The sequence below is a fragment of the Arvicanthis niloticus genome, chromosome 15 (assembly GCF_011762505.2).
Source record: "Arvicanthis niloticus isolate mArvNil1 chromosome 15, mArvNil1.pat.X, whole genome shotgun sequence".
Classification (NCBI taxonomy): Eukaryota; Metazoa; Chordata; class Mammalia; order Rodentia; family Muridae; genus Arvicanthis; species Arvicanthis niloticus.
In genome coordinates, this window is record NC_047672.1 from 358,399 (window position 1) to 381,475 (window position 23,077).

Genomic DNA, 23,077 nt, shown 5'->3' on the forward strand with positions numbered 1-23,077 from the left:
GGCTTTATTAGGGAAGTTAGGCAGCGGTCAAAACCACAAGCTCTTTAGCTCCAAGAGCAAGGTTTTGGCCCAAAATATGTTTTTAAAGGAGACTCACATGCTAGGAACAAGTAAGGACACAAAGACAAACATAAAGCTTCTGATTCCTTGAGCCAATAGCATTTAATTTGTAATTAGAAACAATTTATTAATTTATTTTCTGTTTTAGATAGCAAAAGGCAGATATTTATTCAGCAAAAATAGGATCTCAAAAAATTAAAACTCTTCATACTGTTTATATTTTTGCTGCCATTCAGGCTGTCCTCATGTCTTCTTTACCTGTTTGTTGTTTAAGGTCGCACACTATTCTGTCCTCACTTATGTGTGACTTTTTGTTCTATAGTCTGTGTTAGGTACCTTCTGCCCTGAGCCAGATGGCTGAGGAGGTACTGCCGTCAGGTCTCACAGCTGTACAACAGTCCTAAAGCTTCAAAAGATGAAAACTGAGCAGTTTAAGAGGAAGTAATGAGGGGTTAGTAATCAAAGTTTTGATTGCTGCTAATATCAGTAACAGCAGGGGTTGGAATAGAGTATTGCTCCTCTACATGGACACTAGGTAAGGAACTTATCTCAGAAATGCTGGTGACGATAAATGTGTATTCTACAGCTTAAAGCTCCATACTGACTATTTCCTTCTAAGGATTTCATTGATAAGAACTGTGTAAAGTTCATTAGTAAGTGACCTAACAGACATTTCCTATAAAGCTACAATTTACTTGTCATTATTAACAGACTGTGAGGTCACATAGATAATGACAGTACTATAAAAGATTCTTGTCAGATTTGCTGTTATTTCCTTTGGGGGATGAGGAGGCTCAATAAGGAGGTAGCTGTAGTAACTTGCTTGCTATGTAATTTCTACAAGTGGGGTTGGGTTTCATGCTAACAGCACCACAAGAGAGTTGAAACTATTATAAATATTCCTTCCCTGTGGGGTTTTGTAAGTTGCTTCAGTTGATCTTGAACTGGCATACCATCACCCCACCAGTGACCTGTGTGGCTGGGAATTAGAGGATAAACTACTTTGATGTTTCCCTTCCAATGATTTCTGTTGACAGATATTCACATGGTAAGTTTTCCAAAATAAGACTGTGGTAAATAACAAAATTATACCATGTTATAAACCCAGTGACATTATCAGATGCCTAGACAATTTAATCAATGTTTTTCTAACATTAGAAGATATACAACTAATTTAGTAAAGTTTAAATAGAGTATTCAACTTCTTACACTATTATGTAGAATTAGGTCTCATTATGTAACTTCAGGTTGGCCTCAAACTCATGATGCCCCTGCTTCAGGTGTGTGCTACAACAGTGTTCAGCTTCCCAAGACTTAAATACTTAAAATATCTGAAGGGGATTGGAGAGATGGCTCATCAGTTAGAGCACTGGCAGAGGAACTGAGATCAACTCAAACACCCACATGGTAGCTGACAATTGTCTGTAACCACAGTGCCAGGGAATCTAATGCCCTCTTTTGACCTCTGTCAGCACCAGGCACATGCAAAGCAGAAAAACAAACATGCTGGGGGAAAAAAGCAAGAGGAGGAGGCGCTCACAACGACCTGCCCCTATGTGAGGATCTATAGGCAGTTGCTAGTTGCTGGGAGAGGAACGCCTTTTTTCAGCCCTATAGTCATTGGTAAATTGCCCATTCCTTAGTAAGCAACCCCAAAGACACAAGAAGATAAGGCAGTTGGAGAGAGACGGCTCAGCAGTTAGAGCACTTGCTGCTCCTCCAGAGGTTCCAAGGGTTCAGCACTCACATTAGAAGCTCACAATTGCCTGTCACTCCAATTCAAGGGGAACTAATGCTCTTGTCTCCTGCATCTGCACATACACGATGTGTGTGTGTTTTGTATATGTGTGTGTGCATATACATATTTTATATATTATCCAAGCTCATGCACCCATAATACATCCATGCATACAGATAAAGTAAGTAAATCTTTGAAAGAGCAGTATGAAAGTAGAAGAGAAACTAGTTGAGAAGAGGAAAGGATCAGTGGGAGAGGGGAGGGAAAGGGTGATGAGTGATAAATATGAACAAAACACATTATATTAACACATAAAAAGTCACAATGAAACCAATCATCATGCATAACTAATACATGCCAATAAAACATTTTTTTTTGTTTTGTTTCTGTTTTTTGGTTTTTTTTTGTTTTTTTTGTTTTGTTTTGTTTTTTTTCTGAGACAGGGTTTCTCTGTATAGCCTTGGCTGTCCTGGAACTCTCTCGGTATACCAGGCTGGCCTCGAACTCAGAAATGTGCCTGCCTCTGCCTCCCAAGTGCTGGGATTAAAGGCGTGCGCCACCACCTCCCGGCCCAATAAAACATTTTTTAAAAAGTCCATTTACTGGCCAGTTAGAATTCTGTAGTAAAAGAGAATTTTATGGGTCCCATGAAAAACATATATAAAAGAAAACGGCCTTATAGATTCCTTCTCCCTAACCTGGGTAGCTAAAGTTGCCACTCTGGTTTGCCAACCAGAGGCCAGTTAATCCATAAACAAAGAATGCAGAGTTACAGGACAATGGGCTACTGAGTCATCCCAGGAATGAAGATAAGAGATAAACATCCGCCTGCAGGAACTGCTCCCCGCCCCCATGGACCGGTTTGGCCAGATGTTCAAAAATAGGAAAACAACCAATCTTGTGTACCCTTGCGAAAGTTTCTCCTTTTCCCCACTCCGAGCTTATATTAACCCTAAACCCCGGAGCCACGAGGTCGATGCCCCTGGCTCCTACATTGAGACACGTGTTGGCCCGGAACGTTCCACCATTAAACCACCTCGTGTTCTTGCAGCAAGTTGGTCTTTAGCGTGTCCTTTGGGTGCGTGCCATCCTGTGACTCGAGTGGGGTCCCCTTTGGGGGCTTCCTGAGCCTTACAGTAAGGTTTTATGATACATACACAAAACATTAGTTCTCCCATAAATGCTGGTTTTCTTCTGCTTGTTTTGTTTAGGTGTGTGCATATGTAAACATTTATGTACACATATACATGTGGCCAGAGGTCAACCTTGGTGTTGTTCTGCAGTGGCCATCCACTTTATTTATTTATTTATTTACTTATTTATTTATTTGAGAAGGTCTCTCAGTGGCCTCCCTCCCCCTTTCTTTCTTTGTTTCTTTCTCTCTTTCTTTATTTTCTGTATTTATTAATGGGAGAAGGTCTCTCAGTGGCCTGGAACTCATCATGTAGGACAGGCTGGCTGCTTAGTGAGCCCCAGGGAACTGCTTGTCTTAGTTTCCACACTTCTGGGATTACAGGTGTGTGCCTGCTACCATGCCCAGCTTTTCTGTTTTGTTTTGTTTTAAGAAACCCGACTTGGGTCCTCTGGAAGTGCAGCAAGTACTCCTAATTACAGGGTCATCTCTCCTCATTACCAGTCTTCTGCTTTTTCCCACATTGGCACTGTATGCTCTTCACATGTGTCCTGGGGATACTACTCAGGTCCTTGTACTTGCAGGGCAAACACTTTAGCAACTGAGCTATCACTCCTCTCCATAAATGTTGTTTTTGCATTTGTTTTAAATCACTTAAAAATGAAAAGAGAAAAAACAGGGCTTGCACTAAGAATGTAGCTCACTAGTAGCAAACTTGTCTAAGGTCCTCAGGTTGATCTCTAGAACAAAGAATAAATAAAAAAAAATAATTTAAAACAGAAGAGAAAGTAAAGGGTGGAAATGGACATTTATTTATACTCACATGTATGTGGATGATTGAACACAAGATTGTGCATGGCCTAAACAAGAGCTCTATCTATCTATCTATCTATCTATCTATCTATCTATCTATCTATCAGTTTCTAAGACAGGGTCTCACTATGTAGCTTTGGCTGTCCTGGTGCTCAGTATGTTGGCTAGACTGACTTTGCATCCTGAGTGCTGGAATTGAAGGTATGTGCCACTATGTCTGGCTCAGTTTATTATTTAAAAATTGGTTTATTTACTTTTTTTTTATGTGTGTGGGTGTTTTGCCTGCATGTATATCTATCTGTGCAGCATGTGTAAGAAGTGCTGTGGAGGTCAGAAAAGGGCATTGATTGGATCTTTTGAAACTGGAGGTACAGATGATTATTATCTGCCATGTGGGTTTTGGGAACTGAACCTGGGTCTATAGCAGGGGTGACAAGTACTTTTAAGGGTTGAGTCAAGACTTTATTACTTTTAGTTTATGAGAGTATTTTCTTACATGCATATCTGTAACATGTGTGTGCCTGGTGCTCATAGAGACTAGAAGAGGATATAAGATTCCAGGAACTGGAGTTACAGACTGTTGTGAGCACATCTTATGGAATAAAAGAAAATAAAACTTTTTCTAAGGTGAAGGTTCATAGCACAAAATCCCTACATAACAACACTGGCAATTTAACAGCTCACTTTAAAGTCTAGAACAGAAAGAAGGGAGTGAGCAATGAAGAACAGAAGTAGACATCAAGATATCATCAAATCAGGAGCCAAAATCCATAAAATAGAAAGAGAAGAATACAAAGAATTAATGAAATGTGGAGTAGGTCCTTTGAGCCTTTTATTAGACAAAATGGAAACACTTATTAAAAGATAGAGAATATCCAAATTAATGAATCTGAAATGATAATGGTGACAAAATAACAGACAATGAAGAAAGCCAGAGAATGGTAAAGACAGTTTTAAAATGCCTGTACTCCACCAAATTGGAAATTCTAAAAGAAAAGGCAATTCTCCTCAATAGGTTCCACTTACCAAAGTTAAATCAAACTAAGGTAAATAACTTAAACAGACCTAAATACCTAGAAAAAGAGAAGTCATTACAAGTCTGCCAACAAATAGAGGCCAGGGCCATGAGTTTCAGGGTAGAATCCTACCAGACTTCCAAAGAGGAGTTCATGAAAATACTCCTCAAAGTATTCAACAATATAGAAAAAGAAGAAACCTTAGCTGATTTTATTTTGTGAACCCATGGTTAATCAAATATCCAATCAATATAAAGACTAGGCTACAAAAAAGAATTACAGACCATTTCCCCTTAAAACCACAGATGAAAAATATTTAACAAAATAAATTAAATTAAATAGAAAACACATCAAAAGATCATCCTCCATGATCAATGAGGCAGGCTCTCCATTAAAGAGATACAGGAATGGTTTAATATAATGTGCTTAATGTGTAAGAAAATAAAACAAGTGGTCATCTCATTAGATGATGAATAATTCTCTGACAATATTTAATCCCACTTTATGATAAAGTTCTTGGAATGATTAAGGATACAAGGGACATACCTAAACATAATGTCACTTTACTGCAAACCTATAGCCAACATTAAATTAAATGGAGAGACATTCATATTAATTCCACTAATTCACAAACAAGACAAGGTGATCCATTCTCTCCATATCTATTTACAATACTATCTAAAAGTTTAGCAAGAGCAATAAAACTGAAGAAAATGAAGGTAATAAAGATTAGAAAGAAGGAAGTAAAATGATCTTTTTCTTCTTCTTCTTCTTTTTTTTTTTTTTTTTTTTTTTTTGGTTTTTTTGAGACAGGGTTTCTCTGTATAAGCCTGGCTGTCCTGGAACTCACTCTGTAGACCGGGCTGGCCTCAAACTCAGAAATCCACCTGCCTCTGCCTCCCAAGTGCTGGGATTAAAGGTATGCACCACCACTGTCTGGCCAAAATTATCTTTATTTGCAGATGATACAAGTAGACCAAAACTTCCCAAATGTAATTCCTAGAGCTGATAAGCCCTTTCAGCAACATTGTTGGATACATGATTAACTTAAAAAATACAAAGAAAATGCAGTGGCATTACAATTGAGTTTGCAAATGCAAACAAAATAGAGAGACATCATAAAGTTTGAATTGGTTGTTACGCTTGTCACATTTTTTTCCTCATAATAAATAATCTTGAGTAACTCAGTATGTTGGGTAAGATCTTACCAAATTCTTTGTAGTCACAGATTACTTTTGGTATTCTTGAGGGTCCTCAAAGACTACTGAGATAGATATACAAAGGCTTTAATAGATTGATTTCATGCTGAAGAGTTTACTCTTATATAAAGATACCAGAAAGTACAAAACTTTAACGCACTGACCACGTTTATGGGGTTTCTCTGCATTATGACTTTATCTCATGATTTCTAAGACTACTGCCACATGCATAGGCTTTACCACATTGCTTATTCATAGCATTTCTCTCCAGGATGTGTTCTTCTATGTTCATAGATGACTGTGTTGTGAAAAGGTTTTATCTCATTGATTACATTTGTAAGATATATCTTCAATATGTGCTCTGTTATATATTCTAATAAGTTTATAATATACAAATATTGGGAAGAAGCAAAAGAAACTTGCCCTAAAGATTGCCTTTTTGTTACCACCCTTCATTTAATCATAAACTGAAACTAAGTTTAAGTTCCAGGTCATAGGGGACCTGTGTACTTAATAATATCTGACCAGCTTTTATTATTTATGGTTTGTTCCTAAAACATAACAACTGTTCCTAACATAATTTGTTATTCATGTTTTATTTCTCAAAATATGATGCATATTCCTAACCACAAAAGAACAAATGGCTTTGATAATGTAGACCATACAACCTACATTCTGTTTCATTTGACATAAAGTAACAACAGGAAAAAAAATGTGATTGGGAGAAAAATGTAACTGTAACTTGGCACAGGACTTTGTGGGTTTGACTTTTGGAAGCTATATAACTTTCTGGTTCAGGGTGGGGGTGAGTTTGGGATATTGCAGCTAAGCTTCTGAGTATAATTTGGTGGCCCTGATGTATCAGCAGTGACTTGATTACAATAAATTCTTATCATTTGCCTTGTCCTGTGTTTGAGTTGTATTGGATCTCAGTGGACCCCATAACATAAAAGCTTTAGCACAGTATGTAAACACTGTCCAGTATGAATAGTTTCATAATGATAAAGACTACAGAGGTGTGAAATGCTTCGTTATACTAAACATATCCATAAGGTTTTTCTCTAATACACATTCTTTCATGATAATGAAGACTAGAGAATTGTGCAAACACTTGCCATATTAAATACACTTCCAGGGTGTCTGTCTTAGTGTTACCATTGCTAGGAAGAGAAATCATGAACAAGGCAACTTTTATAAAAGCAACAGTTTAATTGGGACTAGCTTACAGTTTCATAGATTTAGACCTTTTTTGTCATAGCAGGAAGCAAGGCAGGCATGAAAGAAAATATGATGCTGGTGAAGAAGCTGAGACTTGATCCAAAGGCAGCCAGGAAAAGACTGTGTGCCAGAGAGCTAGTAGGAGGGCCCATTCTGCACTGGGTGGAACTTCAAAGCCCCCACAATGATGCACTTCCTCCAAGGCCACATCTCATAATAACTTCCTCCCACTCCCTGAGCCAAGCATATTTATACTACCACATTCCACTGCCTGGCCCCCATATGACTGTGCAAACACATGAGTGTATGGGGACCATATTTAAAAATAGCATACATACAAAATATGTGAGGTTCAAATTAAAAAGTCCTCATCATCTATAGAAGTCTCATAAATGTTAAAAGTCCAAAGTTCAAAGTCTCTTCTGAGATCATTCCAATCATGTAACTGTAATCTCCTATACGTTCATAAATATAGCACATAATATCCATCCAAATTCACAGAATATAGGTCACCATTCCTAATCACCATTGTGAGGAAATACTGGGCCAAAAGAAGACCAAAAGCCAGCAAGGAAATCTCCAAACTCTGCATCTCCATGTCTGATGTCAAACTGTTCTTCAGATCTCCAACTCCTTCCTGCTTTGCTCACTGCAACACAATGCTTTCTCTTTGGCTGATTTTATTTCCTGAAAGTAGTTTTCCTGAAAAGGTATCCCATAGCTCAGGAATCTAAAACTCTTGGGGTCTCCAAAGTAACTTCAAAATTATAGCTTCTTGCTCCAGTGTCTGGGATCCACAGATGATCTGTGCTCCTCAAAAGAAGCTGGGTCTCATCTCCAGCTCTTCCCTCTGTAGTACACTAGCTTCTGCTTGGCTCCACTCAATTGCTGCTGCTGTTCTTTCTGCTCATCCCATGGGACTGACATCTTCAATATGCTGGGTTCTTCTGTGACAAAATTCTTGACTGCATTCCTCTCATGCTCTCTTCATGGTGTCAAGCCTTAGCTGCACTGCATGAAACACTCATGCCTTAAAACCAGTGCCACCTGGGTGAGTCTTACATAGGACTGAGTCAAGCTGCACCACAAAGTACAACCTTGGCTACCTCTGGAATACAACTTCTTTCTCCTCTTAGAAAACAGCAGAAGATTTCACCTCAGTGAAAATCTTCTTCATCACCATTAATTTTCTAACTACAGCCAACCAGCATCAATTGTCTCAGTCTTCCCTTCTATTCTTTCCTCTAAAAGCAGAGCCACATGGACAAAGTTCCTGAGTTCCTCTGCTTGCTGGGGCCCAAACATGGCCCCTTCTATTACTTCATCACCAGCTTTCTATTTTCCAACAACTTCACTGCCTAAGCTTGGCTGTCCTTGAACTTTCTCTGTAGATGAATCTTGAACTCAGAGATCTGCATGGCTCTATCTTCTGAATGTTGAGTAATACGTGTGTAACACTGTTGGGGGCCAACTTTTAGCAGAAAGCGGCTATCAGCTTTGCAGCCATCTTGAGCCATATACCCTGACATGTGACTTGGATTACAATAGCCTACAACAGCTGAGCACACTCTGATAATCTTGGTTTAGATACCTTGAGATTAAAGGTGCGTGAGATTAGAGGTGTGTGAGATTAAAGGTATGTGACTTAAGAGTATGACTTAGAAGTGTAGAGATCAGATTTAGAGACAAGACCTAAAGGCATGATTAAAGGTGTAACTTAGAGGCGTGGCTTAGAAGTAAGACATATAAAAGGCAGAGGCAGACAGTAGAGAATCAGACATTAGGGAGACACAGAGGAGAGAACCAGACACAGCAGAGAGAAGACAGGTAGCAGGCACTTGGAAGAGAACTTGGAAGAAGTAACTTGGAACTTGGAGGGACTAGGAGCTAGGGACTAGGCACTAGGAACTCAAGACTTAGGACTTAGACTGAAGAATAAACAGGATTGAATTACACTCTGTCTGGTCTGCATTCTTCGAGTCCATCCTCACTCTCGCTCTTGCTGAACCCCGACCTGCGGACCGGAGCGGCAGCTTGGGCCGGGATACAGTGGCCTCCCAAATGTGGGCCGGCTTGGGCCGCAACATTTTTTGGCCGCCCCAACGTGGGGCTAGTGTGAACCCCAACATAACACTTTGCCCATATCTAAGCTTTTTATTACCTAAAACTTGTTCTGTACCAGGATGACTTGAATCAGAGATCTGCTTGATGTTCATCTCTTGGGATTTAAAGTGTGTGCCACCATGCCTGGACCTAAGTATATCCTATATCCTTTTAGATTTTAAACTGAAAACCCAGTATAGTAATCACAATCTGTCAATTTGACACATACTTGTATCTTCTTATGTTCACATAAAAATAATGCCTAACATTATACAGTTCTCATTCATACAACTTCACATCCATATGTTTAGGTGGATGGAATCTTGCCATATCACCATTTCTTTAATAGCATTGTGTATCTTAGATCACAAGATATACCTTCATTCAACTTCCTGGTGAGATTTTCTCTTGAAGCTAACATTTCATATTTTTCCTTTCTAAGATTACTAAGCATGATCAAAACAATCACCATGAGAGTAGACACAGGCCAAAGGCTATGCTTGTCTTTCCTGAGACTTCATCAATGCAATTAACAAAATAAACCTCTTTACCTTCAGATGAGAGCAAAAGACAGCAACATTCTTCAGCAAAACATAAAAACTACATACAAAATTCAAGCCACCCTTAGTACATATGTGTTCTCCTAGGAAAGCCCATGAAATTCCACTTAATAAAAGTACAAATCCAAAGTCTAAAAACCCACATTGTTTCCAACAAAAACATGGTCAGGCCTACCAATAAAAATACTTAATCCTGGGGTACCAACTTCTGTCTCAGATAGAATTTCCATTGCTAAGAAGAGACACTGTGACCAAGACAACTGTTTTAAAGGCAAATAGTTAATTTGGTCTGTCTTACACTTTCAAGTGTTTAGTTCATGACCAACATAGCAGGAAGAATGTTAGCATGCAGGCAGCCATGATGCTGGAGAAGGAGCTGGGAGTTTTGCATTTTCATGAGAAGGCAGTCAGGAAGAGACCATGATCCAGCCAGGTTGTAGGATAGTCTGTTTTATACTGGCCAGAGTTCTAAAGACCACCACCCTAGGAGTTCACTTCCTTCAAAACAGTAATATCTACTCCCACAAGGCCAAACATACTAATATTGCCACTTCTTAGGGCCAAGAATATTCAAACCACCACAGTTTATTCCTACTATAAATTCTTTCATGCATTTAAATATAATTAGGACACATAGAGGCTTTACTACATTGATTACTTTCAGAAGGTTTCTCTCTAGTATGTGTTGATTTTTATATTCAGAGAATACTGTGGCATGTAAAGGACTTTCCAACTTGAGGACATTCACAACATTTCTGTCCAATTTGTGGTCTTTTATGTGTTTGGAGACTATAGTGATAGGCACAGGCGTCTCTATGTTTGTACATTCATAAGGTTTCTCTTAAGGGTGTGTTACATGAAGTATTTGGAGAGTACAGTGTCATGCAAAGACTTTACCTCATTCATGAAATCCGTGCAGTTTCTCTACAGTATGTATTCTTTTATGTATCAAGCAATGACTGCCACATGCAAGGGCTTAGCACCTTGATGACACTGAGTGACTCTTTTGAATGTGTTCTATTATGTAGTCACAGATAAATGTGAATTGTCAAGGTTTTATCACAGTGATTACATTAATAAGGATTCTCTCCTGTGTGATTTCTTTTCTGTATGTGTAAAGAATTATGACATACAAAGACTTTGCCACATTATTAATATACAAGCAGGTTTCTCTCTTGTATGTGATCTTTTATGTCTTTGCGGATGACTGTGACTTGCAAATGCTTTACAACACTGACTACATTCATAAGGTTTCTCTCCTGTACATGGTCTTTATAAAAATGAAGGCTGTAAAGTGTGGGGAGCCAACAGAGAGTGGCTACCATCCTTGCAGCCATCTTGAGCCATATACCCTGACAAGAGACTTGTTTTCAATAGCTTACAACAGTTAAGCACACTCTGATAACATCTTGTTTTAGATAGCCAGGATTTTCCCTTGGGTGTGTGAGACTTAAAGGTGTGACTTAAGAAGTGAGACTTAAGAGTGGTATAAAAAGTAAGAGGCAGACAGAAGAAAGTACTTGGGATTTTGAGACTTGCGATTAGGGACTTGGGACTTGAGACTTTGAAAGAGAGAAGAGAGAAGGGAGGAGAGAGAAAGACAAGAATAAATGGGACTGAATCACACTCTGTCTGGTCTCCATTCTTTGCATCTGTTCTCACTCTCTCTCTCTTGCTGAACCCTGACCCACAGACTGGAGCAGCAGTATAAGCCAGAACAATTTAGCCCCCAAGCTTCTGGCAGTATGGGTTCCAACATTTGGCAGAGCAGTCTTCTACAGTAAAGTTGTGAAAAGTCTTTACCACATTGGTTACATTCATGAGGTTTCTTTCAATATGGGATCTTTTATGTTTTTGAGACTAGTGGAACATACAAAGGCTTTTACCACAATGATTACATTCATAGTTCTGTCCAATATGGGTTCTTTTATGTTTTGGGGGAAAATCTTTATGGAAAGGATTTTACCACAATGATTACATTCATAGGTTTTTTCCCAATATGTGTCCTTTTATGGTTTTAGAGACAAAAACTTTGTGAAAAGGCTTTTACCATATTAATTACATTCACACAGTTTCTCTCCAGTATGTGATCATTTATGTCTCTGGAGACTTTTCACTTATAAATGGGTTTTTCCACATTGATTACATAACTAAATTTTCTCTCTGGTATGGGTTCTTTTATGATATTGGAGATGACCTTGTTGTGTAAAGCCTTTACCACATTGATTACATTCATAAGGTTTCTCTCCAGTATGTGTTCTTTTATGACATTGGAGACTACTGTGAGATGAAAAGGCTTTACCACATTGATTACATTCATAAGGCTTCTCTCCAGTGTGTGTTCTTTTATGTCTTTGGAGATGACTGTGACATAAAAAGGCTTTACCACATTGATTACATTCATAAGGTCTCTCTCTGGTATGTGTTCTTTTATGATATCGGAGAGTACTGTGACATGAAAAGGCTTTATCACATTGGTTACATTCATAAGGTTTCTCTCCAGTATGTGTTCTTTTATGAGTTTGGAGATGACTGTGACATAAAAAGGCTTTACCACATTGATTACATTCATAAGGTTTCTCTCCAGTGTGTTTTCTTTTATGATATTGGAGATGACCTTGTTGTGTAAACCCTTTACCACATTGATTACATTCATAAGGTTTCTTTCCAGTATGTGTTCTTGTATGACATTGGAGACTGCTGTGAGATGAAAAGGCTTTACCACATTGATTACATTCATAAGGCTTCTTTCCAGTGTGTGTTCTTTTATGTCTTTGGAGATGACTATGACATGAAAAGGCTTTACCACATTGATTACATTCATAAGGCTTCTCTCCAGTGTGTGTTCTTTTATGATATCGGAGAGTACTGTGACATGAAAAGGCTTTATCACATTGGTTACATTCATAAGGTTTCTCTCCAGTATGTGTTCTTTTATGAGTTTGGAGATGACTGTGACATGAAAAGGATTTACCACATTGATTACATTCATAAGGTTTCTCTCCAGTGTGTGTTCTTTTATGAGATCGGAGATGACTGTGACATGAAAAGGCTTTACCACATTGGTTACATTCATAAGGTTTCTCTCCAGTATGTGTTCTTTTATGTCTTTGGAGACTACTGTGACATGAAAAGGCTTTACCACAGTGATTACATTCATAAGGTTTCTCTCCAGTATGTGTTCTTTTATGTCTTTGGAGATGACTGTGATGTGAAAAGGCTTTACCACAGTGACTACATTCATAAGGTTTCTCTCCAGTATGTGTTCTTTTATGAGTTTGGAGATTACTGTGACGTGAAAAGGCTTTACCACACTGATTACATTCATGTGGTTTCTCTCCAGTATGACTTCTTTCATGCCTGCAACAATAATGGGCACATGTGAAAGCTTTACCACATTCATTAGCCTGATCAATCATTTTACCAATATGAATAAATATTACAGTTGGTCTAATAATAAAGAACACTCAGATCTTAAGCTTTCATCACTTTGGATGTTCATGGTGTTCTTGTTCACTCTGGGTTGTTTTCCATCTTTGAAAATACCTGTGATGGTGGGAAAATTTATGACATGGCTCACATTCATGACATCCTTTTTCTATATGAGATTTCTATATGATGTATGATGACTTTGCAATAAACTTTAAAATTTCACTAAAGAATATGAGTGTCACCAACTTTATCATGGAGTATTTGCTTATTAGAAGGTTATGGATACATGTTTTTCACTATTCACTCTGCAACTACTAAATATTATGAGACTATACAAATTGGTAGTTCCACAACATAGCTCTAATGGAGATACAAATCAAATAAAGGAATCTCTTAAGGCATTGTTTCCTTCTCTTCTTTCTTACAGAAGTGCCTTGCAAACACAGATCAGGTAACTGACATTGAGGTACATATTTTTGAAGGAATATTATAATCATAGCTACAATAAAAGGATTGATATTTTACACACCTGCTTTCCTTTAGAGCTTTCAGATCAAATTAAAATTTCCTCACAGGCATATTTGTATCAGCTTAAACATTAAAATTACCTTTTGTGACTTCTAGAACTTTGATGTTGTTCTTCAATATGATGATCTTTCAAATTATAGCCTAAAACACAGTACCAGAAAATGAATGATATGGTATTGGTATTAGGCAAAATTGAAGTTACTCTGAATTTTCACAGCAATGAACCTGATTTATTCAAATCAATATTACTTGTTCTCTACTGAAATGAGAGATGATCATCAGTAACCAAGAAATCTTTTCCCCTTATTTTGAAAAGAAAAAGAAAATTCAGTCTTACCTATAGCAGTGAGGTTCCAGTAGGTCTCCAGCATCACATCTTTGTAGAGATTCTTCTGGGAAGAATCCAGCAAACTCCACTCTTCTGCAGTGAAGTTCACATGCACATCATCATAAGTCACTGCATCCTAAAATATCCCAACATGTATACAAAACAAAGCATGATGTGTGATTGTAACATCACTACAAAGTAAATGTGTGCTTCCTAGACAATATAATCATATAATTCACATGATTCCTCCACTTATTTGCTGACATATGAATTATAATATAATCACCATGTCAGTTTAGAAGGCACTTGAAATATAAGGCTCACCTGTGTCCCTTCTGATCTCTTTTGAATAGGATATAGCCTTGCAACACAAATGGCAATTGAGAGAGATATGCAGGGGGAAACAAATCAACAGTACTGAGCACACATCTGAAAAAATTGTATCAACAATTGCTAACTACAAAAGTGATGGGCAAGCTGCATATATTTGCTCATGTCTTTAATCACAGAGGTACAGGCAGGTGTATGTCATTGAGCTGGATCCCAGCACGGTCTATGCAATGAGTTTCAGGACAGCAAAAGTTACATGTTAAGAACCTCACTGTGCTACAAAAATAAACCAGGAAACAAAAATGATAGAATTAACTCACAATTCTTTACTGAAGTTCCTGCAAAAAATTATGTGTTCACTGCAGTTCTGTATTTATCTTGCATAAACATGAAGTGAACCAGTTTAAACAGCAACATCAATTAAATTTTACTAAAAGTGAATGTATGTTTAAACAGTTAAAAATGGACAGATGAAAATATTAGTAATGTATATGTTGATCAGAAATGGAGACTGTAGTTCAGGAGATATAGCTCAGGAGTTGAAAGATCTTGCTGGTCTTCCACATAATGGTGGTCAATTTCTAGCATACACATGTGGACCAACACCTGTCCATTTCTTCAAGATCAGGAGTTCTGAGGCCATTTTCTGACAACACTAAAGATGAGGCACATATGATATTCCTATTCATGCACCCAGCCATAATACACTTATTTATTCAAAAATTTCACAACAAACACAAGAGTTAGGCAGAACATCATACACCTGCAATTCAGTGAATCTTAAGCATCAGATCATATTGATGACATGAGCATAAGCCATCTGGAGAAATAGAATATAATCTAGATATTTGGCCGAATTTCAAAATGAAGATGTGGATTAAGAGCAGCACAAAAGCATGTGCTTATTGAACAAAAACATGTCACGTGGCTTATGTGGTTTCTATATCTACAATCAGCACAGGAAGGGCTTCACTGAGAAATTTAGTCTAAAAAAAACAAAAACAGAATGAATAAAGTTAAAAATATAAAACCACCAGGTTTGCAAAATAGCATAGCATTGAACAGCAAATGTGTGCACAGTATCTTATGTGATTGAGGGACAGAGGCCAAATGGTCAATGTATGGGAGCATGGGAAGAAAGCTGAAGGATCAGATTCAACCACAACACCTGAAGGATCAGATTCAACCACAACACTGGAGACACCCAGTACAAAATTTATCCTGTCTAAAAGAAATGCAGAAGTAAAGCTGGAGCAGAGACTGAAGGAATGGGCAATAAAAACTCATTCAATTGGAGACACACATGGACAAGCTCAGATCCATGACATTATTAAGGATACTTTGTTATGCTCCCACACAGGAGACTTGCATAATTATCCATTGAGAGGCTCCACCCAGCTTCTGACTGAAGCAGAAGGGTAGATCCACAGTCAAAAATTGCATGGACCTTGGTAATGCTGATGGAAAAGTTGGGGAAGGGATGGAAGGCCCTGAAGAGGACAGGAACTCTACAGGAAGACCAACAGACTCAACTAACCTTGATCCTTGGGGACATTCAGAGACTGAGCCACAAACAATAACACACACAGGCTGGACAAAGGATCCTGGTCCAGAAATAGCAGATGTGCAGCTCAGTCTTCATGATGGTCCTCCAACACCTGTAGCAGGAGCTGTCCCTAAAGCTGCTGTCTGTCTTTGGACTCTGTACCCTTAACTGGGCTGCCACGTCTGGCCTCAGTGGAGAGGATCCTCCTAACCTAATAGAGACTTGATGCACCATCATGGATACCCAGGGGCCCACACCCTCTCAAAGCACAAACAGAAGATACAGGAGGAACTCTGTGAAGGCAGGTGACCTAGAGTAGGGACACCACTAAGTTCATAGCCATTTTAATTATAACAACTTAAAACTGGAAAGAATCCAGATGCCCATCAACCAAAATATGAATATAGAAAATGTGGTTCATTTACAAAATGAAACTTTTTTCAGCTATTAAATACAATGACATCATGAATTTTGCAGGCAAATGGATACAGCTAAATACTATCATCTCAGTGAGCACATGCATAAAAGCACATGTATGTATGTACTAACTTACAAGTGAATAATAATCATAAAATACAGGAAACCCACACTATACTCCATAGACCCAAAGAAACTAAACAAGAAGGAAGGCCAAAATGAGCACAGTTGAATCTCACTCAGAAGGAGGAATAAAGCAATCATAGGAGGCAGATGGAAGAGAGAGAACTGGATGGGAGAGCAGATAAGAAAGGAGAATCCAGGAGAACTAGCAACAGGTGAGCAAGAGACAAGAGAGGGCCAGAGGGGGAAAATGAATCAAAATCTGCAGCTTGAGGGGGGAGGTAGGGGTACATTTAGGATGTGCCAGAGACCATGAATTGGAGGGCACCAAGGAGTCTATGGGGTTGATCTTAGCTGAGACACACAGCAGTGAGAGATGGATTCTGAAGAGGCCACATCCTGCAGTCAGGCAGGACCCCCAGTGGAGAGTTAAAAACACCAACCAATCCAAATACTTTTCTCCTCAAAACTTGTCCTGGCCACAAGAATACAATCTACAACCTAGATTCTATCCAGCAGCAAAATAACTCTTTGATACCATTTTGTTGTTGTTCTAACTGCTACTCTGCTGCTGTGATTGAATCCTCTAAGCAAAAGCATCTCAGGTAATAAATGGTTGTTGTACATGGGTCTGTCAGATCAGTCTATCATTTTGAGAGCTTAGATTAGAAACTGAAGGCAAAAAAACATGGACAAACATGTCTCCTGGCTTGCTCTCTTGCTTGGTCACTGTCTCATGCTCATCCTGCTCTCTCATCCAGCCCAGGACCGCTTGCTTAGGGATATTGCTGCCCTCAGTGGAAGAGCCTTTCTAATCAATCATCAACACTATCTCTCACAGACATAGCAACCAGCCATTCAGATGAGGGCACACCCTAAATTGAGGACCCTTCAGATGACTGTAGCTCTGAAATGTTGAGAACTGAAAACAACTATGACACAGACACAATAAAAAATGAGGAAGTTGTTACAACACAAAACCAATGATTTAACCATATCAATTACAGATGCCCCACAAGAGGGAGTTGGAGTTGTGACTGAGCAAGGACAAAATAGGGAGGGCACCTGGCTCAGAGCAGGGAAGGATACACTGGAATGGGGAGCTCAGAGACTGTGCTGACCTGGGGTGAGCGTCTTTAACCCTGGGTTCCCAAGCCAGTGCTATCAAAGAGGAGGCTAAAACAGCTGGAAGGTGGACAGAAAAGCAGATTGTAACACACAACTGGAAATGGCCACCAACAAAGGACAAGAACTCTGGTGCAAAGAAGATATGCTAAATTTGTGAGAATCGATGAAGAATGACCTTCCATCTTATGACAGCTCCAAGTTCCAAACTACAGAGTCACATATGAACTGGGCAGAGGGTAGTTCAGGAGGTGGAAAATCAGGTCTTTGTCTTTCCACACTGTAAAACAAGGTTGTCAGAGCCTGATTTTGCCCTGGATGCTGTCTTGAAGAGCTCTCTGTCATGGACTAGTCAATGGGTCTAGGTCCTGTTGTTAAGAAGGATTTAACACAAGGTGTGGGGCTAGTAACTAAATCGACTAGGGTGGACTCTGTCTCATTTCCTCAGTCAGAGAATAACAAAGTGCCACACACAAAATAGATAGCCACAAGGGGATAGTAAAGACCAGCCAGCATATGCCAACACTTGTACAGAGGGGAAAATAAACATAGGAAGGTAGCTGTGAGCCATGTGGCAGGGTTCTAAGTCTCCTCTAACTTTCCCAGAAATTAAGATCATGGACACATCATCCCCTACACCAGGCTCTGAAACATCTTCCAAGCCCTTTGTAGCTTCAACTCTCCAGTGCATACAGTATACTGTGCTTCCACATTCCCTTTAGTCATCTCCCTCAACAAATACTCAAAAAAAAATCCAAAAACCAAAGCACACAGACAAAAATCTGACAGACAAGGCACTGACACAAAGAACAACAAAAACACATCTGTTATTTTTCTTTTCTTTTCTTTTCTTTTCTTTTCTTTTCCAGACCGGGTTTCACTTTGTAGCCCTGGCTGTCCTGAAACTCACTTTGTAGATCAGGCTGGCCTCAAATTCAGAAATCTGCCTGCCTCTGCCTCTCAAGTGCTGAGATTAAAGGTGTGTGCCACCACTGCCTGGCAACAAGGACACATCTTAACAGGCAGCCTTTCAATCCTTCAGCTGGGATTTCTGAGTGTTTTGGGGTTCCAGTCTATGCACCAAGATGTTGTGCCCAAGTCACTGGGACCCCAGAGACCACCAAGAACCTATTGCAGTGCAAATATACAAAGGTTTATATTATGAGCTCAGTAACAAGGATTCTCCCCAGTCAATCTCATATCAGATCCAAACTAAGAGACCAAGTCTAGGGGTATTTATTGCAGCTACAACAAGATTGGGGCATTAACATACAGGTCAGCAACTTAATTTTTTTTTTTTTTTTTTAGAAACGGCATGTCTGGTATAATTGGCAAGAGCAAAAAAGGGGGCAAAACCATCTGACAACTATGATGGGTAGGCTAACTTTTTTTTCCTCTTTAAGGTTTATTAGTTATCCATATGTAGCTAAACCCTGCTGTTGTACCTTGACTGGCTGTTGATAAGAGGGTTTTGTCATAAGATGTTTGCTCATGTGGACTTTGTGCAATCTCAAAAACAGAGTTGGTTGGACTTCACAAACTCATCTTTTTTACTAAGCCCCTTATTATCAAAAGATACTACTGCTTACCTGCAAGACATGCCTGACAGTAGAAGAGGTACTTTATCCAAAGACCTACCTCACTATCTGTTACTGCAAATCCTAATATCAGTTGCTCTTACAACTGGCACAGAACACCAGTGGCCCTCACCATTGGAAAAGAATACTAGTGGAAATTACCCTTGTGTATGCCTCCTAAAGATACTGCAGCAATCCCTATTTGCCCTTTCTTTCCTGCCTCATCCCTCTATCATAGCCCCCACTTGGGCAGATAGTTTCTGTTTACCCACATGCCATGCCCAAAAGGATACAAGGTAACTTTTCCACAGATCTACCACACTATTTGTTATCACAAATGCAATTTTCACAGTTGCCTCTAGAACTGTACTAAACACCAGACGCAGCCTAACCTCGATAATGACAAAGTCTCCTTATAGATTACTAAGATCATCTCTTCTGCCCACCTCTTCTCCCAGCTTTCAACATTAGCAAGCATTGCCTCTTGAACATAACAAACAGGTCAGTAAAAGAGGCAACACTCAGCCAAGGCTCTCTGCAAATCCATACATTAAACAGTAACCCAGGAACAAAACTCCCACCCAAATAAGTCTAGAAAATTTATTAATGAAATCATAAATGAAAAAATTTTCTAAACAAAGAAGAAGATGACTATTAAGGTACAAGAAGCATCCAAAAATGCCAAATAAACTGGGAAAAAAACATCTGTTTACCACATTATAATCAAACACTAAACATATAAAGTCAAGAAACATAAAAAACCTGCAACAGAAAAAAATTAACAAAAACTAAACAAACAAAAACCCAAGTAACATATAAACGGAGATCTAATAGGTTTATAGCTGTCTTCTTAATGTATACTATAAAAGACAAAGGGTTTGGACACATGTGCTGCAGAGTCAAAGAAATCACACATGTTTCTACAAGAAAGCAACTGGTCCAAATGTTTTGGGCAGATTCAGAATCAGTCATGACAGTGAAGTTACTCAGAGGTCACCTCCTGATCTAACAAGTGAAGGGCATCACCGGGGACCTCACAGGTGGTCACATCTGGCTGATACTTCCCATGCAGCCCCAGAGAGGATCCACTGCTCAGCTGCATGCTCCTACCAATTGTGGGCAGTGATCCTGTGCTCACCATGACGATTTCAGAGCTTCCCTGAGGTCTCCACACAGCAGAGCTCAAGGCAGGGCACAGGCACGGCAAACTTGCAAAATGGCACCCAGAAGAACCCACCCCCTTGTCTGATTGGCAGGTCTGCCTGGAAGCCTTGATTGGCCAGTGAGTCCTACCACTCCTCAAGGTTAAAGTGTGCTTCCTGATCAGGTTCAAACCTTTCCCAGATCTCAGCAGTGGTTTACACCCAATTAGCATTTGTTTCTGTCTTCAAAGAGGAATATCACCACACCTAGCCCTGCGGGAGAACCCAGCATTCCAGCTCTGGCTGTTCAGCTGCCTGCTCCTCCCCTCTGAGAGCAATGATCCTACACTTACCAGGATCTGACTCCAGACCTTACCTGAGCTTTTGTCACAACAAATGCTGTCTTCTTCCTGTAAGCAAGGTGAATAGCTTGCATAGCCCAGTACTCAAGGTGCAGTGGAGGTATCAATCTGACCCACAAAAGAAAGGAAACCCTGGTTATTTCTTAGCATTCTGTCTAAACTCCACCCCAGTTACCTGGCAATAGCCAGGTGTGCTCCTCCCCACGGTTACCTGGCAACAGCCCAGTAGGCCTAACCCACTGTAAAGGTGACCCTCTTGCCCCTTCCTCTCTTTTGATCTCTTAATCTTTTGCTCTCTTGCCCTCTCTTTTCTCTTTTTGTGGCTTCATGCTGGACTCTGGGAAACTGCAGCTTCCTTTCACCAGATGACAGGTATCAATCAACCCTAAAGAAAATCCAGAATCATAAGGGAAACACAGTTGAAAAATATTGTTAGCCAGCACATCTTCATCAGTGGCAAAGTGAAGAAAAAACAACAGTTAGTACATGTTCTGTGTGTGTGTGTGTGTGTGTGTGTATATATATATATATATATATATAATCTTAGAGAGAATAAATCTTTGTATACAGAAAGGTTATTTAATAGAATGTCCCAGTAAAGTCTGTTGGGCAAGGGAAATTAGAAAAAGGGCTGGTCAATTTCATGCTGCAGGGTATTACAGCTGATCTTCAGTGTACACCAGAATTCTGAAGAATTAAGTACTTACTAATGCCAGTTTTAAAACACAAATAAACAAACAAATCACCTTTGTTTTGAAAAAAAAAAGTAGGGTAAGTACAAAAAACAAAAACACTACCCTGTTCAATGTCCTTTATATATGTAGGTTGTCAAAAGAATCTGTAGCCCAGATTAAAGGCGGATCTGAACATCTCAAAAGATCAAAATTAATAAAGGGTTTCTCACTTCAAAAGTTGTAATTAAGAAATATGCCCCACAGCAAGCAGGATTTGACTTAGGGTTAGGGGATTAAACAGACATGGTAAGGATTAAGATAAGGGTTTTTAGAATTAGGTTTAGGAGGTTAGGAAATTAAGAGGTGAGGGTTAGGATAGGGTTAGGCTCAGGGTTAAGGTTAAGGTGGCTATCATTATTATTGATGATCCCACTTTATCAATATTATCCCTATTACACAAAGAAGAAATATCAGGCCTACAAGGTATTCATTTTATATCTTAATGGTTTCTTTTATTATTATTCTGATAGCTTCTCTCTTACTTAGAGAAAGGCTTCTCAAAAGAACCTAAAAGTTTTTCCAGCCATTTGCCTCCAAAACTAGCATACTAACAAAGGAAGCAAAGCCTGATATTCACAGAACTCTACAGATAATCAAAGGATAAGTTGCCAAGAGCCAGACAGACTGCTGTCAGCAAACAACATTTATGCTACCCTGTGCTGGGTCTCACTGTCAGCTATTCCTCTGAGATAAAATGCCCTTCAGTACTCTTCTGCTCTAGACATGTCTGGTTTACTTTCTGCCCAACCTAAAAATATGCTTACTAACGATTTCTATGTGAAGTTTTCACTTGACAATGAAAATTCTGAAACAGGAATCCCAGACAAGCAATAGACACAAATTCATGGCTTATAAAATTTGACTTTTTATTAATTACATGTAGAATATACACATGAGACATGGTTTGTTATTCACATGATGTACTTAATAGCAAATGAATTACAAGTAAATTAAACTTGTTAACTTGACCCTAGTTCAATTTGTTCATAATGAAAATAAATTTAAAAAGTGATATGAAAGGACAAAAATATATTTAATCAATATATCCACACAGGAACAATAAATATAAAATAATAATATGGGTCTGAATCTTTCCTTGGAATAGGTAACATGTATTAAAGAGTTTACTACTCCTAGACCAGAAGATGTTATTAATATTGGACATTGTCCTCACTCATACAAGAATAACATATATATGTTTTTAACTATGATATATACATATTTTAAATGTTATGCAGGCATAAACATGTTAATAATTTTAAAAATATTAGTAAAACCTCTTTAAAAACAAATAAATATACAAAGATAGGAAGATCCAGCACAGGGCTTATCTTATCTTCTAAATTAAACCACAGCCATTTTCATACCTTCAGCTTTGTTGAATTAAAATAATCACACCAGGGCTTTTTAAACGTTACTAAACCTCCATCAAAAAAAAAAAAAAAAACATGACATGGCTGGCCAGTATTTGTACAACTTGGAAGGGTAATAGCTATTTAAGTAATGTAAATTTGTCTCCAGATATACTGAGTAAAGTATTTTTAATGTGACTGATTGAAGGATGTCTACAGTCTCAGAAGAAACACTTTGTCAA

At 38.8% G+C, this 23,077-nt stretch overlaps 1 protein-coding gene across 1 annotated transcript in view; it reads right to left on the reverse strand.

Annotated features, from left to right (window-relative positions):
* The window catches only part of LOC143434485 (uncharacterized), a 42,864-nt gene extending 22,041 nt beyond the window's left edge, over window positions 1–20,823 (reverse strand). The window contains exons 1-5 of the mRNA XM_076913208.1: window positions 20,764–20,823; window positions 14,137–14,263; window positions 13,880–13,940; window positions 12,012–13,289; window positions 11,890–11,932 (exon numbers count right to left, since the gene is read on the reverse strand). Of these exons, the coding sequence (XP_076769323.1) occupies window positions 11,890–11,932; window positions 12,012–13,289; window positions 13,880–13,940; window positions 14,137–14,263; window positions 20,764–20,823 (1,569 nt within the window). The remainder of the gene's footprint in view (window positions 1–11,889; window positions 11,933–12,011; window positions 13,290–13,879; window positions 13,941–14,136; window positions 14,264–20,763) is intronic.
* Window positions 20,824–23,077: the final 2,254 nt, after the last annotated feature.